This window comes from Helianthus annuus, chromosome 11 (genome assembly GCF_002127325.2).
Source record: "Helianthus annuus cultivar XRQ/B chromosome 11, HanXRQr2.0-SUNRISE, whole genome shotgun sequence".
NCBI classification, from domain to species: domain Eukaryota; kingdom Viridiplantae; phylum Streptophyta; class Magnoliopsida; order Asterales; family Asteraceae; genus Helianthus; species Helianthus annuus.
Genome location: NC_035443.2, coordinates 101419167 through 101439754, shown reverse-complemented (window position 1 = coordinate 101439754; position 20588 = coordinate 101419167). Strand labels below are relative to the sequence as shown.

The following is a 20588-nucleotide window of genomic DNA, read 5'->3' as shown; positions in this document are numbered from 1 at the left end:
AAACAAGAATAAATTAACTAGGATAAATAACCTAGTTAGTTAAGAATCTTGTAGTAACATTTGAATGAGTTAAAAGGGCAAAAATATAAACTAGATAAGAGTGGAGGGACTAAAATTGTTAAAATAGAAACTCTAATTACTAAAGTAGTAAGAAATCAAACCAAACACCTCAAAACTGAGGTTCTGGTCGATCAACAACAGAGAGGGGCGACACCCACACCTCCAAAACCCTAACATCAACAAAAAAACTCTAAATTGAAGGCTCAAATCATGTTGTAATCAAAATTTGAACATAAAATTGTGATCTCCTCGTCAAGAAGGTCATAAGGTATGTCAAATTAGGTTATTTTGATACAAATCAAATTCTTACATGAGATTGAAATCGAAGGTTGAGCTTGATTATGTGTTGTAGAACATGAAATTGGAAGTAATGTGAAGTCTAGGGACAAACCCTAGATGATTCTTGTTAAAAATCTTGCATGTTAGTTGTAGAAATCAAAATCACTATAATGGGTGATTAGTAAGTTAGTAGAACTTGATAAACACTAGGATTAAGACTCTTGTTCTAGGGAAAATTGAAATTTGTGAGATAATCTCTGAAATTGTTGATGTTAAAATATGTGTATAATGTCTAACTGATGTTAAATTGAGTGATAAATTCAAGTTATGAACTTGGTTTAGATCATGTAAAAATCTGACCCGCAAGGTGTTTGATAAAACGCCTAAATGAGGATTAAAATGTTAAAGATTGCTAAAAACGCAGATTTACATATGTAATGAATGAATGCGTTAAAGCTTATGAAAAAGAGTTCTAATCTTTTATGAATTGGACTCTTTAGGCAAGGAATCCGGGACGTCAAGTGGACACGCCGGAGGCGATACCCGCGGAAAAGGTGTGCTTTGAAGGTACGTGACTTGGTCCCGTTAACTTATGCTTAAATGCTTTGGTTTGATATGTAATTGATGTTGTAGTGTAAAGGATGCGTTTGATGCGTCGTTTAAGTGACGAAGTACACTCGACCATCAAACGGGTCAAAAGAAGGACTTAGAATTTAGTTTGGCATGTCAACAAAGTGATAGTTTTCACTAATTAGCCAAACGGGTCAAAAGATGCTTTTATAAAAGAATTTATGAGAATAGGGACTTGAAAGTCTCATATTTCGTTAAGTGGTGGATTGTACCACGTTATTAAATTGGTTATATAAATTTTAAGACTAAGAACCCGGGATATCGGGTCAAACAATAGAAGCTCTATGAAAGTGTCGTTTGAAACGGAATGCTTGAATTCCGAAGAAACAAGTAAATAGTCCTACGGGAATGCAAAGCCATGGAATGGCACAAATACATCAAATAGATGAGCCCGGGAATTTGGGTAATTACGTCAAAAAGGTTTTAAGAATGGGGATGAGGTGCTATGCATCTTCACTAATGGGTTGGATAATTGAGACAAGGAAATTGTGAACCGATTGTCGGAATCTTGGTTTCCACGACATAAAAATTACATGGTTGAGTCCGTAATTTCATTACGGACTCATAGTAAAAAGAATCGGCTAAAACAGACAAGCGAGTAAAAAGATATGAACTTGTAAAGTTGAAAAATAGTTAAAGGGTAAATGTGCAGAGCCCACCGTAAATTACGGTCCCACCGTAATTTTAGGTGGAGCTCAAACTGTTACGGTGAGATCCTCCTGAGTTACGGCAGAACCAAAAACATCCCAGCTTCACCGTAACTTACGGTGACACCGTAAGTTACGGTGGAACCCAGAAAAATTATGTTTTGTTTGTTAATTTTTGATGTCGGGGATTGTTTATATGTAACTTATTTAAGTCTAAACTAATGTTTTTAGTGTTTGACTTCAGGTATGAATGAGGTCCTCCCGGATGGCGATCAAGTGCATGTCAAGAACCGAACACATAACTCGAAGCTTCCGCACTAAACTTAATTTTGTCTAAACTTTAAACATGTCGTATTTTCTTTTGTTGACTATGTTTTAAATCCCTCGAACTAGTGATTAGTATACTAGCAGGGATTACTTTTATCTAGTTATGCAATATCTTGGATGTGGTTGGTATCATCACAAGTATGTATGGAATTAAACTCGAAAGGTTTTTGTAAACTCTGATTTTATAAAGTTTCATGAAATATTTAGTTAAAATATGTTAAATTATTAAGGGTGTTACAAGTTGGTAATCAGAGCTTAAGGTTGTCAACAAAAGTGTTCGGTTCAAGCTTGATCGATCGTCCGGTAAGAATTAATTTATTATGTTAACAAAAATTATGTCTTATATATGAATGAGAAGGAAATTAAAGTGCATGGGAAAAGTGTGTTAACACACTTAAACCCGGGAGGTGCACTAAATTTAAACAGTTAAAGCAAGTTGAGAACTTGACTAAACCAAAACAAAAGAAGCAATGTTATAAACGAAATGTTTAACGTTTAAATGTAAACATTTCAGTTTCAAAGATGACGGATAAAGGAAATGACGAAGCGGTGCCAAGAGTCACCGAACAAATGAGAGAAGTGATTGCTGAAGAGGTAGGAAAAGCAATCGAGAATAGTTTGTCGGGTTTCATCGATAAAATCCAAACCACGGTGTTATCAGTGGTGGATGAAAGGATAAAGAAATTGGAGGATAATGCAAGTTCAGCCAAGGAGAAATTGGTAGAGCGTAAGGGTTGCTCGTACAAAGAATTTATGGCATGCAAACCACCACTCTACAACGGAGAAGTGGATCCGATAGTGTGTCAAAGGTGGTTAAGTGATATAGAAGGGGTATTTGAGAGAACCCACTGTGACGCAAATGACTTCGTGGCGTATGGCACGGGTCAACTGAGAGGACAAGCAAAAGATTGGTGGGATAATAAGAAAAAGGAAATCGGTAGTGAAGAAGCGAAGGCGATGACATGGGATGAGTTTAAGGTACCCTTCCTTAAACATCACAGTCCCAAGGCTGTTATTAATCGAATCAAAGAGGAATTTATCCAGCTTAGGCAGAAGGGCGAGTCCATTGATAAAATCACGGGAACTTTTCTTGACAAATTAAGGTTTTGTGATGAATTGGTGACGACCGGAGAGCAGAAAGTGTATTATTATTATAATATGCTAAGCGCAGAGTATCGGGAGTTCATGACTCCCTCAAAACACGAAACCCTCACCGAAATCATCAACGCCGCTCGGGAAAGAGAGATAGAGTTGAAGAAACAAGTTGAGAGGGGTGAAAGAAGGGCGCAAGTGGTTAATCCAAGTCCTACTAAAAAGGCACGCGTAACCGACTCATCAAAGAAGCAAGAAGGAAAAAGCAACTCGCCAAGCTGTAAAGTATGTGGGAAAGGGCACAAGGGAGAGTGTCGGTTTAAGGACAAGCCGTGTCCTATATGCGGGAAGACAGGGCACACGGCTGTATTGTGCCCGGGGAAAGTTTCGGTATGCTACAAATGCTATCAGCCGGGTCACAAGAAATCCGAGTGTCCGGAATTGTCCGGAAAGAAGGAAGACAAGGGTGCGCACACTGAAGCACCAAAAGCAAAAGCTAGATCTTTCCAGCTAACGGCAGTGGAGGCGAAAACGGAGCCCGATGTGGTCTCAGGTATATTTGCCATAAATTCAATTCCTGCTCATGTGCTATTTGACACGGGTGCGAATAAGTCCTTTATTTCACATGGACTTATTCGACATCCTTCCTTTGTACTAACAAAATTACCTATGCCTTTAGAGGTAGAAATAGGTGACAACAAAAGTTTCCTTGTATGTGATATATGTCGAGATTGTAAGATAAGCATAGATGATGAGGAATACCCGATAGATTTAATTCCTATGTCCATGGGAGAGTTCCAAGTAGTGGTCGGAATGGATTGGCTATCCCGACATAATGCGAAAGTCATGTGTTTCCGCAAGGAAATAAAACTAAAATCTCCAAGTGGGAAATCGATTATTATACGTGGTGAGAAGGAAGGAAAACCGGTTATGTGCTCGATGATAAAAGCTTACAAGCTCATGAAGCACGGATGTAGAGCATTCATGATATACGCGAATGAACCAAACAAAGGATCGTTAAGGATTGAAGACGTGCCGGTAGTGCGCGAATACGCCGATGTGTTCCCGGAAGACCTACCGGGAATACCGCCGGAACGGGAGATAGAGTTCGGGATCGAATTGATTCCGGGCGCGAAACCCGTGGCCAAGGCACCGTATCGGCTCGCACCCTCTGAATTGCAAGAGTTAATGTCTCAAATTCAAGATCTCCTCGACAAAGGCTTTATTCGCCCGAGCGTGTCACCGTGGGGCGCGCCGGTGTTGTTTGTTAAGAAAAAGGATGGGAGTATGCGTATGTGCATCGATTACCGCGAGTTGAACAAACTCACGGTGAAAAATCGATATCTACTTCCAAGGATTGACGATTTATTCGATCAATTACAAGGTGCTAAATGGTTCTCCAAAATCGACCTTAGATCGGGGTACCACCAGTTGAGAGTCAAGGAGGAAGATATACCGAAGACGGCTTTCCGTACGCGATACGGACACTACGAATTCCTGGTGATGTCCTTTGGGTTAACAAATGCGCCCGCGGCCTTCATGGACCTCATGAATCGGGTCTGCAAGTCCATGTTAGATAAGTCGGTAATAGTGTTTATTGACGACATCTTAATATACTCAAAGGACGAAGCGGAACATGCAAGACATTTGTACGAAGTCTTGGAGACGCTCAGAAAAGAAAAGTTGTATGCAAAATTTTCAAAATGTGCCTTCTGGTTGCGAGAGGTGCAATTCCTCGGGCACGTCATCAATGCAAACGGGATATTAGTAGACCCGTCAAAAATAGAAGCCGTGGCGAAATGGAATCCACCGAGGAATCCTTCGGAAATCAGAAGCTTTTTGGGGCTTGTGGGTTATTATCGGAGGTTCATACAAGATTTCTCCAAAATTGCCATGCCACTGACCAAACTAACCCGCAAGGAGGAGAAATTTATGTGGGGCGAGGACCAAGAAAAGGCGTTCCAAACGCTTAAGGAAAAATTGACACAAGCACCGGTATTGTCATTACCGGATGGAACGGATGATATGATAGTTTACTCGGATGCCTCGCATTCGGGGCTTGGTTGCGTTCTGATGCAACGAGGCAAGGTTATAGCCTATGCCTCAAGGCAGTTGAAAACTCACGAAAAGAGATATCCTACTCATGACCTCGAGCTAGCGGCGGTGGTGTTCGCCTTGAAAATATGGAGGCATTATCTGTACGGGGTAAGGTTCACTATTTTTACCGACCACAAAAGCCTAAAGTATTTCTTCGATCAGAAGGAATTAAATATGAGGCAAAGGCGGTGGTTGGAGACGGTCAAAGATTTTGATTGTGACATACATTACCATCCCGGGAAGGCTAATGTAGTATCGGACGCGTTAAGCCGAAAGACGGATTATGCGCCTATTCGAGTCCGATCGATGCAACTAATTGTGACATCGGGATTGCTCGACCAAATTCGAAAATCTCAAAGTGAAGCAATAAAAGAAGAGAATGTGAAAAAGGAAAGAATAGTAGGGCAGTTAAAAGACTTGGAGGACGGCAACCAAGGATTAAAAACTCGATTTGGGAGGATTTGGGTTCCCAATACATGTGGAGCCAAAGCACTTTTACTTGACGAAGCCCATAAATCTCGTTATTCGATACATCCGGAGGCGACCAAGATGTATAATGATTTAAAACAAAATTATTGGTGGCCCGGAATGAAAAGAGATATCGTGAAGTACGTGGAGAAGTGTTTGACTTGTTTACAAGTCAAGGCAGAGCATCAAAAACCATACGGTAAGCTGCAACCATTAGACATTCCAGTTTGGAAGTGGGAACAAATTACGATGGACCTGCTGACTAAACTTCCAAAAACCAGCCGTGGTTTTGACGCCATATGGGTAGTTGTGGATCGATTGACAAAAAGTGCACATTTCATTCCGATTCGGGAGACTTATACATCAGAAAAGATGTCCGAAGTGTATACCAATGAGATTGTGACGCGTCACGGAGTACCGATATCCATAGTGTCTGACAGAGATACCCGGTTTACGTCTGATTTCTGGCGTGGTTTCCAAGAGCAAATGGGAACCAAGTTGTTTATTAGCACTGCTTACCATCCCCAAACGGATGGGCAAAGTGAGAGAACAATCCAAACGTTGGAAGGTATGTTGCGCGCTTGCATTATCGACTTTGGGGGCAGTTGGGATGTCCATTTACCCTTAGTCGAATTCTCATATAACAACAGTTATCACGCGAGTATTAAAATGGCTCCATACGAGATGTTATATGGTAGAAAGTGCCGAACCCCGGTTTGTTGGGGAGAAGTTGGCCCACGGGGGTTAGCTCAGATTGATATAATCCGAGCTACAAATTGTAAGATCGACTTGATCCGCACACACTTAAAAGCAGCTCAGGATCGACAAAAATCCTATGCGGATAAACGAATGAGGCCAATAGAATTTCAGGTGGGCGATAAGGTAATGTTGAAAGTATCGCCGTGGAAGGGGATAATTCGATTTAGAAAAAGAGGAAAGTTGAGCCCAAGATTTATCGGGCCATTTGAAATCGTGGAACGGGTTAGAAAGGTAGCATACCGTCTCGAGCTACCTGAAGAGTTGAGTGGGGTACACAGCACATTCCACGTGTCACATCTTCGTAAATGTTTAGCGGACGAAACTGCTCGTGTCCACTACAACGATATCGAGGTGGATAACAGCCTTAACTACGCGGTAAGGCCAATTGCAATCCTAGATCGTAAAGTGAAAAGTTTGAGAAACAAAAGGATCAACCAAGTGAAGGTTAAATGGGAACACCGGAAGGGTGCGGATACTACGTGGGAGTCCGAAGAAGAAATGCAACGGCTCTACCCTACGCTATTCGGTACGTAATTCGGTTTCGGGGACGAAACCCTCTTTAAGGGGGGTGGACTTGTAACATCCCGAAATTTTAAAACTATATACTAGAATTATAAAATATATAATAAACAAGAATAAATTAACTAGGATAAATAACCTAGTTAGTTAAGAATCTTGTAGTAACATTTGAATGAGTTAAAAGGGCAAAAATATAAACTAGAGAAGAGTGGAGGGACTAAAATTGTTAAAATAGAAACTCTAATTACTAAAGTAGTAAGAAATCAAACCAAACACCTCAAAACTGAGGTTCTGGTCGATCAACAACAGAGAGGGGCGACACCCACACCTCCAAAACCCTAACATCAACAAAAAAACTCTAAATTGAAGGCTCAAATCATGTTGTAATCAAAATCTGAACATAGAATTGTGATCTCCTCGTCAAGAAGGTCATAAGGTATGTCAAATTAGGTTATTTTGATACAAATCAAATTCTTACATGAGATTGAAATCGAAGGTTGAGCTTGATTATGTGTTGTAGAACATGAAATTGGAAGTAATGTGAAGTCTAGGGACAAACCCTAGATGATTCTTGTTAAAAATCTTGCATGTTAGTTGTAGAAATCAAAATCACTATAATGGGTGATTAGTAAGTTAGTAGAACTTGATAAACACTAGGATTAAGACTCTTGTTCTAGTGAAAATTGAAATTTGTGAGATAATCTCTGAAATTGTTGATGTTAAAATATGTGTATAATGTCTAACTGATGTTAAATTGAGTGATAAATTCAAGTTATGAACTTGGTTTAGATCATGTAAAAATCTGACCCGCAAGGTGTTTGATAAAACGCCTAAATGAGGATTAAAATGTTAAAGATTGCTAAAAACGCAGATTTACATATGTAATGAATGAATGCGTTAAAGCTTATGAAAAAGAGTTCTAATCTTTTATGAATTGGACTCTTTAGGCAAGGAATCCGGGACGTCAAGTGGACACGCCGGAGGCGATACCCGCGGAAAAGGTGTGCTTTGAAGGTACGTGACTTGGTCCCGTTAACTTATGCTTAAATGCTTTGGTTTGATATGTAATTGATGTTGTAGTGTAAAGGATGCGTTTGATGCGTCGTTTAAGTGACAAGTACACTCGACCATCAAACGGGTCAAAAGAAGGACTTAGAATTTAGTTTGGCATGTCAACAAAGTGATAGTTTTCACTAATTAGCCAAACGGGTCAAAAGATGCTTTTATAAAAGAATTTATGAGAATAGGGACTTGAAAGTCTCATATTTCGTTAAGTGGTGGATTGTACCACGTTATTAAATTGGTTATATAAATTTTAAGACTAAGAACCCGGGATATCGGGTCAAACAATAGAAGCTCTATGAAAGTGTCGTTTGAAACGGAATGCTTGAATTCCGAAGAAACAAGTAAATAGTCCTACGGGAATGCAAAGCCATGGAATGGCACAAATACATCAAATAGATGAGCCCGGGAATTTGGGTAATTACGTCAAAAAGGTTTTAAGAATGGGGATGAGGTGCTATGCATCTTCACTAATGGGTTGGATAATTGAGACAAGGAAATTGTGAACCGATTGTCGAAATCTTGGTTTCCACGACATAAAAATTACATGGTTGAGTCCGTAATTTCATTACGGACTCATAGTAAAAAGAATCGGCTAAAACAGACAAGCGAGTAAAAAGATATGAACTTGTAAAGTTGAAAAATAGTTAAAGGGTAAATGTGCAGAGCCCACCGTAAATTACGGTCCCACCGTAATTTACGGTGGAGCTCAAACTGTTACGGTGAGATCCTCCTGAGTTACGGCAGAACCAAAAACATCCCAGCTTCACCGTAACTTACGGTGACACCGTAAGTTACGGTGGAACCCAGAAAAATTATGTTTTGTTTGTTAATTTTTGATGTCGGGGATTGTTTATATGTAACTTATTTAAGTCTAAACTAATGTTTTTAGTGTTTGACTTCAGGTATGAATGAGGTCCTCCCGGATGGCGATCAAGTGCATGTCAAGAACCGAACACATAACTCGAAGCTTCCGCACTAAACTTAATTTTGTCTAAACTTTAAACATGTCGTATTTTCTTTTGTTGACTATGTTTTAAATCCCTCGAACTAGTGATTAGTATACTAGCAGGGATTACTTTTATCTAGTTATGCAATATCTTGGATGTGGTTGGTATCATCACAAGTATGTATGGAATTAAACTCGAAAGGTTTTTGTAAACTCTGATTTTATAAAGTTTCATGAAATATTTAGTTAAAATATGTTAAATTATTAAGGGTGTTACAACACCTATAGCTCGCGCACCGTACCGTTTAGCTCCAACTGAACTGGAGGAACTGTCAAAGCAACTACAAGAGCTCTTGGATAAGGGCTTTATTCGTCCAAGCTCTTCGCCTTGGGGAGCTCCAGTACTGTTTGTGAAAAAGAAGGATGGCACTTTCAGGATGCGTATAGACTACCGCGAACAGAACAAGGTCACAGTGAAGAACCGTTATCCTATTCCTCATATTGACGACTTATTCGACCAGTTGCAGGGGTCGAGTTACTACTCCAAGATTGATCTAAGGTCAGGTTACCATCAGCTGAGAGTCCGGGATGAGGACGTCCCCAAGACAGCATTCAGAACTCGCTACGGTCACTACGAGTTTCTAGTCATGCCATTCGGGCTTACGAACGCGCCTGCAGTTTTCATGGATCTTATGAACAGGGTGTGCAAACCCTATCTTGACAAGTTCGTCATTGTCTTCATCGACGACATTCTGATCTACTCCAAGTGTCAGGAGGAGCACGAGCAGCACTTACGTCTTATCTTGGAACTACTTCAAAAGGAACAACTGTACGCCAAGTTTTCAAAATGCGACTTCTGGCTTCGTGAAGTCCACTTCTTAGGCCATGTGGTGAACAGGGATGGGATTCATGTTGATCCATCCAAGGTAGATTCGATCAGGAACTGGCCTGCACCGCGTACACCAACTGAAATACGCCAATTCTTGGGTCTGGCGGGTTACTACAGACGATTCATCAAAGGCTTCTCAAAGATCGCACAGCCGCTTACAATGCTGACACAGAAGGGTGTCACCTACCGTTGGGGAGATTCCCAGGAAACCGCTTTTCAGTATCTGAAGGATAGACTATGCAGCGCACCTATTCTCTCAGTGCCAGAGGGCACAGATGATTTTGTGGTCTATTGTGATTCATCGATACAGGGTCTTGGTTGTGTATTGATGCAACGGGATAAAGTTATTGCCTACGCTTCGCGACAACTCAAAGTTCATGAACGGAACTACACGACGCATGATTTAGAGCTGGGAGCTGTTTTTTTCGCGCTCAAGATATGGCGACACTACCTGTACGGTACCAAGTGCACTATCTACACCGATCACAGGAGTCTCGAGCATATCTTCAAGCAGAAGGAATTGAACATGCGTCAACGACGATGGGTTGAGTTGCTTAATGATTACGAATGCGCCATCAAGTACCATCCAGGCAAGGCCAATGTTGTGGCTGACGCTCTCAGTCGAAAGGATACTCTACCTAGGCGTGTACGAGCTTTGCAGCTCACTATTCAGTCTGATCTTCCTGCACAGATACGAGATGCTCAGGTGGAAGCATTGAAACCAGAAAACGTCAGGACTGAAGCCTTACGCGGCTCAAGGCAACGATTAGAACAAAAGGAAGACGGCGCCTACTATGTAACAGGACGTATTTGGGTCCCACTATATGGCGGTTTACGAGAACTTGTGATGGATGAAGCTCATAAGTCTCGCTACTCGATACATCCAGGTTCGGATAAAATGTATCACGACCTTAGAACTACATACTGGTGGCCTAGCATGAAGGCCCACATAGCAACTTACGTTGGCAAGTGTTTGACTTGTGCGAGAGTCAAGATAGAGTACCAGAAACCCTCAGGCCTGCGGCAACAACCCAGGATACCACAGTGGAAATGGGAAGAAATTTCCATGGATTTTGTTACTGTCATGCCTAGATCCCAGCGTGGGAATGATACTATCTGGGTGATCGTAGATCGACTCACAAAGTCTGCTCATTTCCTGGCTATTAAGGAAACAGATAAGTTCTCTACCTTAGTAGACGTCTACTTGAAAGAAGTTGTTTCGAGGCACGGAGTGCCAACCTCTATTATTTCGGATCGGGATGCACGATTCACTTCAGAACTATGGCAAGCAATGCACAAAGCTTTTGGCTCTCGATTAGACATGAGCACAGCTTATCACCCTCAGACGGATGGGCAGTCTGAGCGCACGATTCAAACTCTAGAAGACATGCTTCGGGCATGTGTTATCGATTTCGGCAACAGCTGGGAAAAACATCTCCCGTTAGTGGAGTTCTCGTACAACAACAGTTACCACACCAGCATACAAGCCGCTCCATTCGAGGCATTGTACGGACGTAAATGCCGGTCACCTCTCTGTTGGGCAGAGGTGGGGGATAGTCGGATTACAGGTCCAGAAATGGTAGTTGACGCTACTGAACGAATAGCACAGATACGACAACGCATGGCGGCAGCTCGTGATCGCCAGAAAAGCTACGCTGATAAACGCAGAAAACCACTCGAGTTCCAAGTTGGTGATCGAGTGCTACTCAAAGTCTCACCCTGGAAGGGTGTGGTTAGATTTGGTAAACGAGGCAAGCTCAATCCACGGTATGTTGGACCGTTCGAAATCACTGAAAGGATAGGCAAAGTAGCCTACAGGCTAAACCTACCAGCTGAACTCGGTGCAGTTCACAACGTATTCCACGTGTCGAGGCTGAAGAAGTGTCTATCAGATGAGACCCTCATAGTTCCTTTTAAGGAACTCACTATCGACGAGCGGTTGCAGTTCGTCGAGGAACCCGTTGAAATCACGGACCAGGATGTCAAGGTCCTCAAGAACACTAGAATACCTCTTGTACGAGTTCGTTGGAACTCCCGTCGTGGCCCAGAGTATACCTGGGAACGTGAAGATCAAATGAAACTCAAGTATCCCCAGTTATTCGGAAACCGTGCAACCACTACTGAGGTTGAAGCTACTACTATAGAATTTCGGGACGAAATTCCAAATCAACGGGGGGATGATGTGATACCCCAGGAAAACCAGTAAACGATATAACTTACCTAGCTTCCTCAGTAACCGCATGCTAAATTTCGGGACGAAATTTCTTTCAAGTTGGGGATAATGTGACAACTCGAGTTTCTAAGATTCCATTTTCGCATTTATTGCACGTTCATTGTTTGTTTAGTTGTTTAATTGCACAATTAGTTTGCTGTGAAACTGTAACGCTTTGATTCAGTTAAGTATATTGTATATTGAACATGGTTATGGGTTAATTATGAAAGATTTGTCAAATGTATGAACTTGGTGGTGAAATTGTGAACTATTTTGAAATGGTGTACTTGTGTAAAATATGATACTTAGGGATGTATAGAGTAATTAGTGAAATCCTAGTGATTCTTAACCCTAATCATTCACTAATCACCACACAAAAACAAAACACGTACTTCCACTTCTCTGATCTTCTCTGGCAATCATCATCTCCATCATTGGCACAAGTCTTCTACATCAATCTTGATCTTTCAATCTATTTAGAATCAATTCAAGGTAATTGTTAATGATTGTTTGTTGTCACTGATTCTTGATTATGTGATTCATGTAAACCCTAGTTCCATATGTAATGATTCTGTGTTATTGAATTCTGATTATTGTGAATTGATGTTGATTGTTGTGTAATCATTGCCTGATGATTTAGATGATTGATTTATCAAAACTATTGATGATTGATTTGATTCTGCGTTATGAAAGTATGAATTAGGGTTTTGATCGTATGAATGTTAGAATGTAACTGTTGCTTTGATTCTGTGAATTGGCTGTGGAAATCACGTATGTTGAAACTCGTTGTTAACAGTCAGGGCTTTGTGAAGTCACAAAGGTCAGAGTTTTGTGTTTGTCTGAGTTTTGTAACAACATGCTTAGTCCGAACTTTATACCTAACAAGAGTCTGAGTTTTGTGATAAACATAGTCAGAGTTTTGTAACCCTAATTGATAGTCCAAGTTTTATCCTAGGGAAGAAAGTCCAAGTTTTATCCTAGGGAAGAAAGTCCAAGTTTTATCTTAGGGAAGAAAGTCCAAGTTTTATCCTAGGGAAGAAAGTCCAAGTTTTATCCTAGGGAAGGAATGGAAGTCAGAGTTTTATACATGAAGGGAGGGGTCCGAATTTTAACCCAGGGACTAAGGGTCCGAGTTTTTAAGCCAGGAAACCCCCCCCCCCCTTGGTCCGAGTTTTGTGAAGGGGGACTCCCCTGTCCGACCTTGTGAACCTTTGCCCCATCCCCTGTCTGAGTTTTAACCCCCACCCCTCCTCTGGTCCGAATTTGTGAGGGAGGAACTCCCCTTTTGTCCGAATTTTTGCATATAAAGCCTTGAGGGTCCGAGTTTTTAGGTAAGGAACCCCCTTGGTCCGAATTTGTTGCCCTGGAATGTTGTCTGACCTTCTGTTGTGCTGTGTTGTCAAACCTTTGTGAATTAAGCATGATTGTCACCCTGATTTGCATGCTACTAGTCAGAATACGACATATGATATATGCTTATGACAAACATCAGTTTTGAAGCTTACTGTATGTATATGATTGTATGCTACTGAATGCAACTGTATGATCCTATATGTGTGAACAATCACCTCATATCATTCTGTACACAATGAACACACATAACACAATTGCTTGTATATCAAGGACTTGTAAACCCTAATTGAATGTAATCCTTACATCGAATCATGTGCAATGTATCCTAGGTCGTGTGTAACGGACTTAGACATTTAATTAACCCTAGAAGCAATAACATACCGAGCAAACCAAGGTGAGTTCACACTCTTAGTAAGGCCCATTCCCAGGGCTTGGGAATGGGATTGAAGGAATGAGATTGAATAGATTCGTACATACACTGTTACTAGACTACCATACCATCGTCCTCGGTTGTGCAGGACACATACGTAAAACCTACATATACTTGTACTAATCACTGTCCTCAGGTTGCGAAGGACACTCACGTAAAACCTACGTGAACTTATACTTACTACTGCCTCGGTTGTGTCAGGCACTTACGTAAAACCTACGTAAACCCTCGCGTACCCCTATCCTCGGTTGTGAAGGATACTTACGTAAAACCTACGTAAACTTGTAGGTATTACTGTTTTCGGGATATGTAGAACACTTATGGTTACGAATAGTCTGGTGGATATATAACATGGGAAGCCCCCACCAGTAGAATGTACTATCGGCCCAGTAGAGCCACATGTTACAAACGAACTTACTATTACACATTTACTTTCTGTGAACTTGCTCAACTAGTTGTTGATCCTCTGTTACATGCCTTGCAGGTCGTTAGATACATGGAGCTTGCACAGGGAGGAGCTGGTCGTTGTGGGCTTGGATCGTGATTGTTTCATTAAACACTTATGACATTTCACACTTTATTATGTTGGGTTTTACTTATACGCTTCCGCTAAACAGTGATAACATATTTATGTTTTGGAACACCTTTCATATGGATTGGTTTGGTTAAATTGCAATTACTTTTACTTTATACATTGTTCTATATGATTGGTGGCTTGATCCTGGTCAGTCACGCTCCCAAGCGGTGATACTCCGCAGGTGGATTTTGGGGGTGTGACAAATGTGAACAACAAACAGAAACAAGTGGTGGTTGATGAGGACGGATTTGTTACAGATAAGCGGAAGACTATACGGGTTGGAACTACTCAAAAGAAGCAAAAAGCTAAGTTCATATACAAGCCGAAAGTTAACAAAGCTGGTCCAAGTACTTCAGGCACTAAGGAGGGTAAAATGGATAATAAGGTGGGAGGTAGTGGAGAAAAGCATTTATGTGAAGCATGAATTGCATGAATTTGGGCGATTTTGGCGATCACTGAGAAACCCTAGCTTCTTGTTCATTCTGATCTTATTCTTGATCGATCTGGGTTAGCAATTGTGGTGTTGTCGATCCTTCTGAGTAAGGTTTCTAGACTTCTACCGTGGTTTCTAATCTTTTGAAATCAGGTTTAGGGTTTGTTCTTTTCGTTTTTTTGCTAGGGTTTGCCGCCAATTCGCTTGGGTTGTTCTTGATTTGGTATTCTGGTACGTTGCAAGTTCTGGATTTGTTGGCGGATTAGGGTTTCTGATTAGCTACTATTTTTTTCGTCAAGGTCTTGATTTGTTGGTGGATTAGGGTTTGTTCTTGATTCGCTTGGGTTTTGTTCTTTGTCGGCTGATTAGGGTTTGTTCCGTATTCTGTTTAGCTACTGTTACGTCTGCATGTGATTAGTTTCATACGAAGATGAATTCTGAACCGCCTGATATTAATGAATTTTTTGGGAAACCACCATCTTTGAATGCTGATTACCGTGATTTATATGGGAAGCCGCCGACCGTGCTGAAGGGCTTGGGGAGTAAAATTCTGAATATTGATGGCAAAACGATGGCACCGAGACGTGGAGTGGTTGTGAATAATCTGACTGAGCCTCGAGTTATCAACGTTCTGGATGAATTGGAGAAAATAACGGCTCCGGTTGAGAACATTTATGCTGATAAACAACAAGAGAACCAGGAGAACCAGGTATCTTATGCTAAAAAGGTGATGATGAACTCTAAGTCTAATCGTGAAGTTAACTTCAGGAAGCTGGATACAATAGAGACTCATCAGGAAGCTGATATTGTTATTCCAAGGGAGGTAGTTAAAATGGTTAAAGACAGGTTTGAGAACGTGCTATTTGGCTATTTTCTGGGGAATAGATTGCCGTTTCCTGTTGTGGATTATTATGTTAAAAATGTTTGGGCAAAGTTTGGGTTGGCTAAAGTCATGATGAACGCTGAAGGATTTTTCTTCTTTAAATTTGATACAAAGGAAGGTATGAATAAAGCTCTTGAGGGTGGGCCTTGGCTGATTCGTAAAGTCCCTATCTTTCTTAACATTTGGTCGCCTTCGGTCAGCTTGAAAAAAGAAGGAATTAAATCCATTCCGATATGGGTTAAGCTGTATAATGTTCCTATTTCTATCTATATGGATGATGGTTTGAGCTTGTTGGCGTCGAAAATTGGAACACCAAAAATGTTGGATAGCTACACAGCGGACATGTGTGCGGATAGCTGGGGTAGGAGCAGCTTTGCTAGAGCCTTGATTGAAGTTAGTGCAGATAATGTTCTTAAGGACCAGATAGTTGTTGTTATACCGAAGCTGGAAGAGGATGGTTTTATCATGGAAAAAGTTTTTTTTTTGGGTAAAGGGTTACCCCGGTGATTTTATAAATATAAATAAAAACAAGTAGGAAGCTGAAAATACTCCCTAGTTCTCTTAGTGGCATACCACTAAAGAGTGAAACACAAAACCAAAAAACAACCAATTACATCAAATGACATAACAAAATGGTCTTCACTCTTCATCCAAGAATTCGTCCTTATCCATCATCCATTCTTCCAAGAACCGCTTGACATTCACATTCCGCTTGTACTTGAAAGAAGTTAACTTTAATCTGACAGTGTCGATAATATCCTCAGCAAGTTGCTCCGGGGGTCTCAGTTTGTTTTTGAAGAGTTTCGAGTTTCTTTCCCGCCATATAGTATAAGCCGTAGCTGCCACCACTAATCTACTAGCCACCGCATAAACCGATCTCGAGTTTGCCGCAGCTACAAGCTTCGAAGTGATGTCATCCCATGTTTCTCGAACCGTATCCATTCGGATTTTTTTTCTCACTTTACTCCATACCATCTTCGAGTAAGGGCATTCAAAAAAGAGGTGCTCATGGTTCTCTACCCCTGAATAACAAAGTAAGCAGCACATGAGATTCATCGAACCTGTAACCGTATGGTTCCAACGAAGAATCCGGTCTTGTGTCCACAGCTTCTTCTTGTGAATAAGCCAGCAAAGGAACGCATGTTTTGGAATATTGAAAGCGGACCAAACAACCTTTGCCCATGAAGTTTGCTGATCACGCCATCTAATAGAATCCCAAACCTCCCTAGATGAAAACGGAACCAGCTTGTTATCCAAATTCATCCATAGAACTCTATCCTTTGTATCCGCCAAGTTAAGAGGTTGGAGCTGAAAAAGGATCGGGTAAACATTTCTCCAAGCTTCCGGCCAAAGCCACTGGCCATCGCTAATCGCGTCAACTACTTTAGATTTGATATTAAACCCATATCGAGCCATCTGACGAGGAGTCACTATATATTGCAACGGGCACTCGGACGTCCATTTGTCAAACCAAAGCGATGTGCTATGACCATTACCAATCTTCGTCCATAAATGCTCACGAAAAATATCTTTACATTTCATAAGACGTTTCCAACCCCAAGGAGAATTGACTTGAACCGGAATGTCCCATATACTCCGGCCACGCAGTCTATACAACTCTATCCAGGTAGTCCACAACGACTTCCTACCCGAAAGAATGCTGTAAATATGATACGCCATCAGAGATTTATTGACATCCGATATCCGCCTTATGCCCACCTTCCATCAGAGATTTATCATGGAAAAAGTTAAACTTGAGTATGAATGGAAACTGCATCATTGTGCTACTTGTTGCATTTTTGGTCATAATGACCAAAACTGTCCTAAGAATGTCACTGTTAGCCAAAAGCAAGTAACGGTGGATGAGGAAGGTTTTGTCACGGATAAAAGAAAGGTTGCTAGGTTTGGGGTTGGGCAGAAAAAACAGAAACAAAAGTTTGTTTACAAGCCAAAACCAAATAAATCGGGTGCGAGTACTTCAGGAACGAAGCAAGATAATAGCTCGGGGTCTAGTCATATTAAAACAGTGAATCCCTTTGAAGTTTTAGCGGGAGTGGATGGAAATGGAGAGGAGCTCGGAGATGTTGACAAAGACACTAGGTTGCATGTGGAGACCAATCGGTCTACGAAGACAGATGACGAGGTGAACGAGGTTACTCCGACTGAGATGGCACAGTTTATGACTAGTAACCAGCATACTAATTCTGAGGGGGCAAGCACTCCCGGTCTGAATGGTTTAAATGGGTAGCATAATGTCTTGGAATGTTAGGGGCTTGAACCGGTCCCTGAAACAAAGTGAGGTTCGTTCTATTGTTGCTGATAACAAGCTAGATATGTGTGCTATTCTTGAATCTCATGTAGATGTCTCTAAGTTGGCTAAAGTGTGTAAGTATGTGTTCCGTAATTGGTGCTGGACGTCTAATGGTGGTTTATGCTCTCGGGGTACAAGGATTATTCTCGGTTGGAATCCTAATGTGTTTGATGTTATGGTCCTGTTTCAATCAGACCAACTTATGCATGTTGAGGTTATTTTTAAAGATAGCAAAAAGCTCCTTTTTTGCTCTTTTGTTTATGCTGAGAACAAGTATCAAGATCGAAGACGCCTTTGGGATGATTTATGTAAGCATAGGGCTTTCTGTCATGACAAGCCGTGGGTGGTGATGGGAGATTTCAATTTGGCTCTCAATATAGAAGATTCTTTGTTCGGGTCTTCCAAGTCGTCTATTGGAATGCGTGAATTTAATGACTGTGTTCAACAAGCTGAATTGTTTGATATTAAAGCTCATGGGTTGCAATATACTTGGAGTCAAAAGCCAAAGAGTGGGGTGGGCCTTCTCAAAAAGATAGATCGAATTATGGGTAATATTTCTTTTATTGATCTTTTTCCGGATGCTTTTGCTTTGTTTCATCCCTTTAGAGTGTCTGACCATACCCCGTGCATTTTAAGAACGGTGACATCTAATGGGAATCAGCCGAGACCTTTTAAATTTCTGAATTTCATTGTAACGAAACCTGAATTTAAGGAGGTTGTTCACAGTGAATGGGTTAAAACAGTTGAAGGTATCACTATGCTTTCTGTTGTGAAGAAAATGAGGAATTTGAAACCTATGTTGAGGAAGATTCTGTTCAACCAAGGTAATTTACATGCTTGGGTGAATGAGTTGAGGAAATCTTTGGATGATATTCAGAGCCGGATTGATCAGAACCCGTTGGATGTTCGGCTTAGGCAAATGGAGACTCAATGCCTTCAAGATTTTCAATCAGCGGCGTACGACGAAGAGTGTTTCTTAAAACAGAAATCTAAGGTAACATGGCTTCGTGCGGGAGACTCTAATTCTCGGTTTTTTCACAATTCTGTGAAAGCCAGAAATGCTCGTACCAAAATCTGTAGTATTACGGACCGGTTGGGAGTGCGACATGAAGGTGATAATGTTGCTGATGCTCTGCTCTCGCACTATAAGGAGTTTTTGGGATTCGATGGTACGGTTGAAAATGTTAACATGGATAATCTCTTCGTTAATGTGTTGAGTAGGGAGGTTGCAGATCATATGGTTGCTCAAGTTTCTCGCCAGGAAGTAAAAAATGCCATGTTTAGTATTGGAGAGGATAAGGCCCCGGGGCCTGACGGGTATACTTCTGCTTTCTTTAAACATGCGTGGGAGATTGTGGGCAAGGAGGTTACCGATGCGGTGTTACAATTTTCTGAAAATGGAAAGATTCTAAATCAGGTTAATCACACTATTCTTGCATTGATTCCGAAAAAAGATGTTCCTGATTCAGTTCTAGATTACAAGCCGATTTCTTGCTGTAATGTGATCTATAAATGCATAAGCAAAATCATTACGGATCGTTTAAAAGGAAGTTTGGGAACTCTTGTTAGCATCAATCAATCTGCATTTGTGCCAGGGCGAAAGATCTCTGATAATATATTACTTAAACAAGAGCTAATGCATAATTACCACCTCAATAGGGGTCCGGCTAGATGTGCTTTCAAGATTGATATTCAGAAAGCCTATGACACGGTTAATTGGTCGTTTCTCGAAGAGGTTTTGAATCGATTTGGGTTCCATCATAAAATGGTTGGGTGGATTATGACTTGTGTTACTACAGTCTCGTACTCGTTGAGCATTAATGGTAATCTTCATGGTTACTTTAGAGGCAAACGAGGGCTTCGGCAGGGTGATCCAATGTCTCCCTACTTATTTACATTAATCATGGAGGTTCTTGTCACACCCCCAAAATCCCACACGCGGAGTACCACCGCTTGGAGGCGTGACATGACCAGGATCAAGCCACCAATCATATTGAACATGTAAATATATATAGTAAAAGTTATCCATCAATACGAAAGGTGTTTATCAAAACCAACATAGTTAAGTATAGCGGAAGCATTAATGTAAAAACCCAATCATAAGTATTAATGTATGAAATGACATAAGAAATCACGATCCATTTGCCCACGACGACCTGCTCCTCCTTGTGCAAGCTCCATAATGTACCTAAGGTCCTGCAAGGCATGCAGCAGATAATCAACAACTAGTTGAGCGAGTTCACAGAAAGGAAGTTCGTATTAATAATGCGTATATTCATCTAGTGGGGGCTTCCCATACAAGTATATACTACTGGTGAGGGACTCTCACATTTATCCTTTATAATGGGGCTTCCCATTATGGTACCTACTAGACTATTTGCAACCATGTGTTCTTCTTAAACCGAGAACAGGAATACGTACTAGGTCACGCAGGATTTACGTGAGTGCCCTTCCCCGAGGACAGTGGTACGCGTGGGGTTTACGCAGGATTTACGTAAGTGTCCTTCCGACCCGGAAGACAGTAGTGGGTATTAGGTTACGTAGGATTTACGTAAGTGTCCTCCCGACCCGTGAGACAATGGTAGATACTAGTTTACGTAGGTTTTACGTA

At 41.1% G+C, this 20588-nt stretch overlaps 1 protein-coding gene and 1 long non-coding RNA gene across 3 annotated transcripts; one reads left to right on the top strand and one right to left on the bottom strand.

Annotated features, from left to right (window-relative positions):
* The first annotated feature begins 287 nt into the window (after positions 1–287).
* LOC110918439 lies at positions 288–9024 on the top strand. 2 transcript variants are annotated; one of them, XR_004870965.1, is made up of 4 exons: positions 288–328; positions 840–906; positions 7826–7892; positions 8846–9024. It is a non-coding gene; the product is annotated as an uncharacterized LOC110918439 (long non-coding RNA). The 2 variants fall into 2 exon arrangements; XR_002581302.2 differs by lacking the exons at positions 288–328; positions 840–906 and adding an exon at positions 7178–7314.
* A 7281-nt stretch (positions 9025–16305) lies between these two features.
* Positions 16306–17346, bottom strand: LOC110919096. The gene has a single exon (XM_022163374.1). It carries the CDS (start codon positions 17344–17346, stop codon positions 16306–16308), a length of 1041 nt encoding a protein of 346 aa, XP_022019066.1.
* Between the last annotated feature and the right edge of the window lie 3242 nt (positions 17347–20588).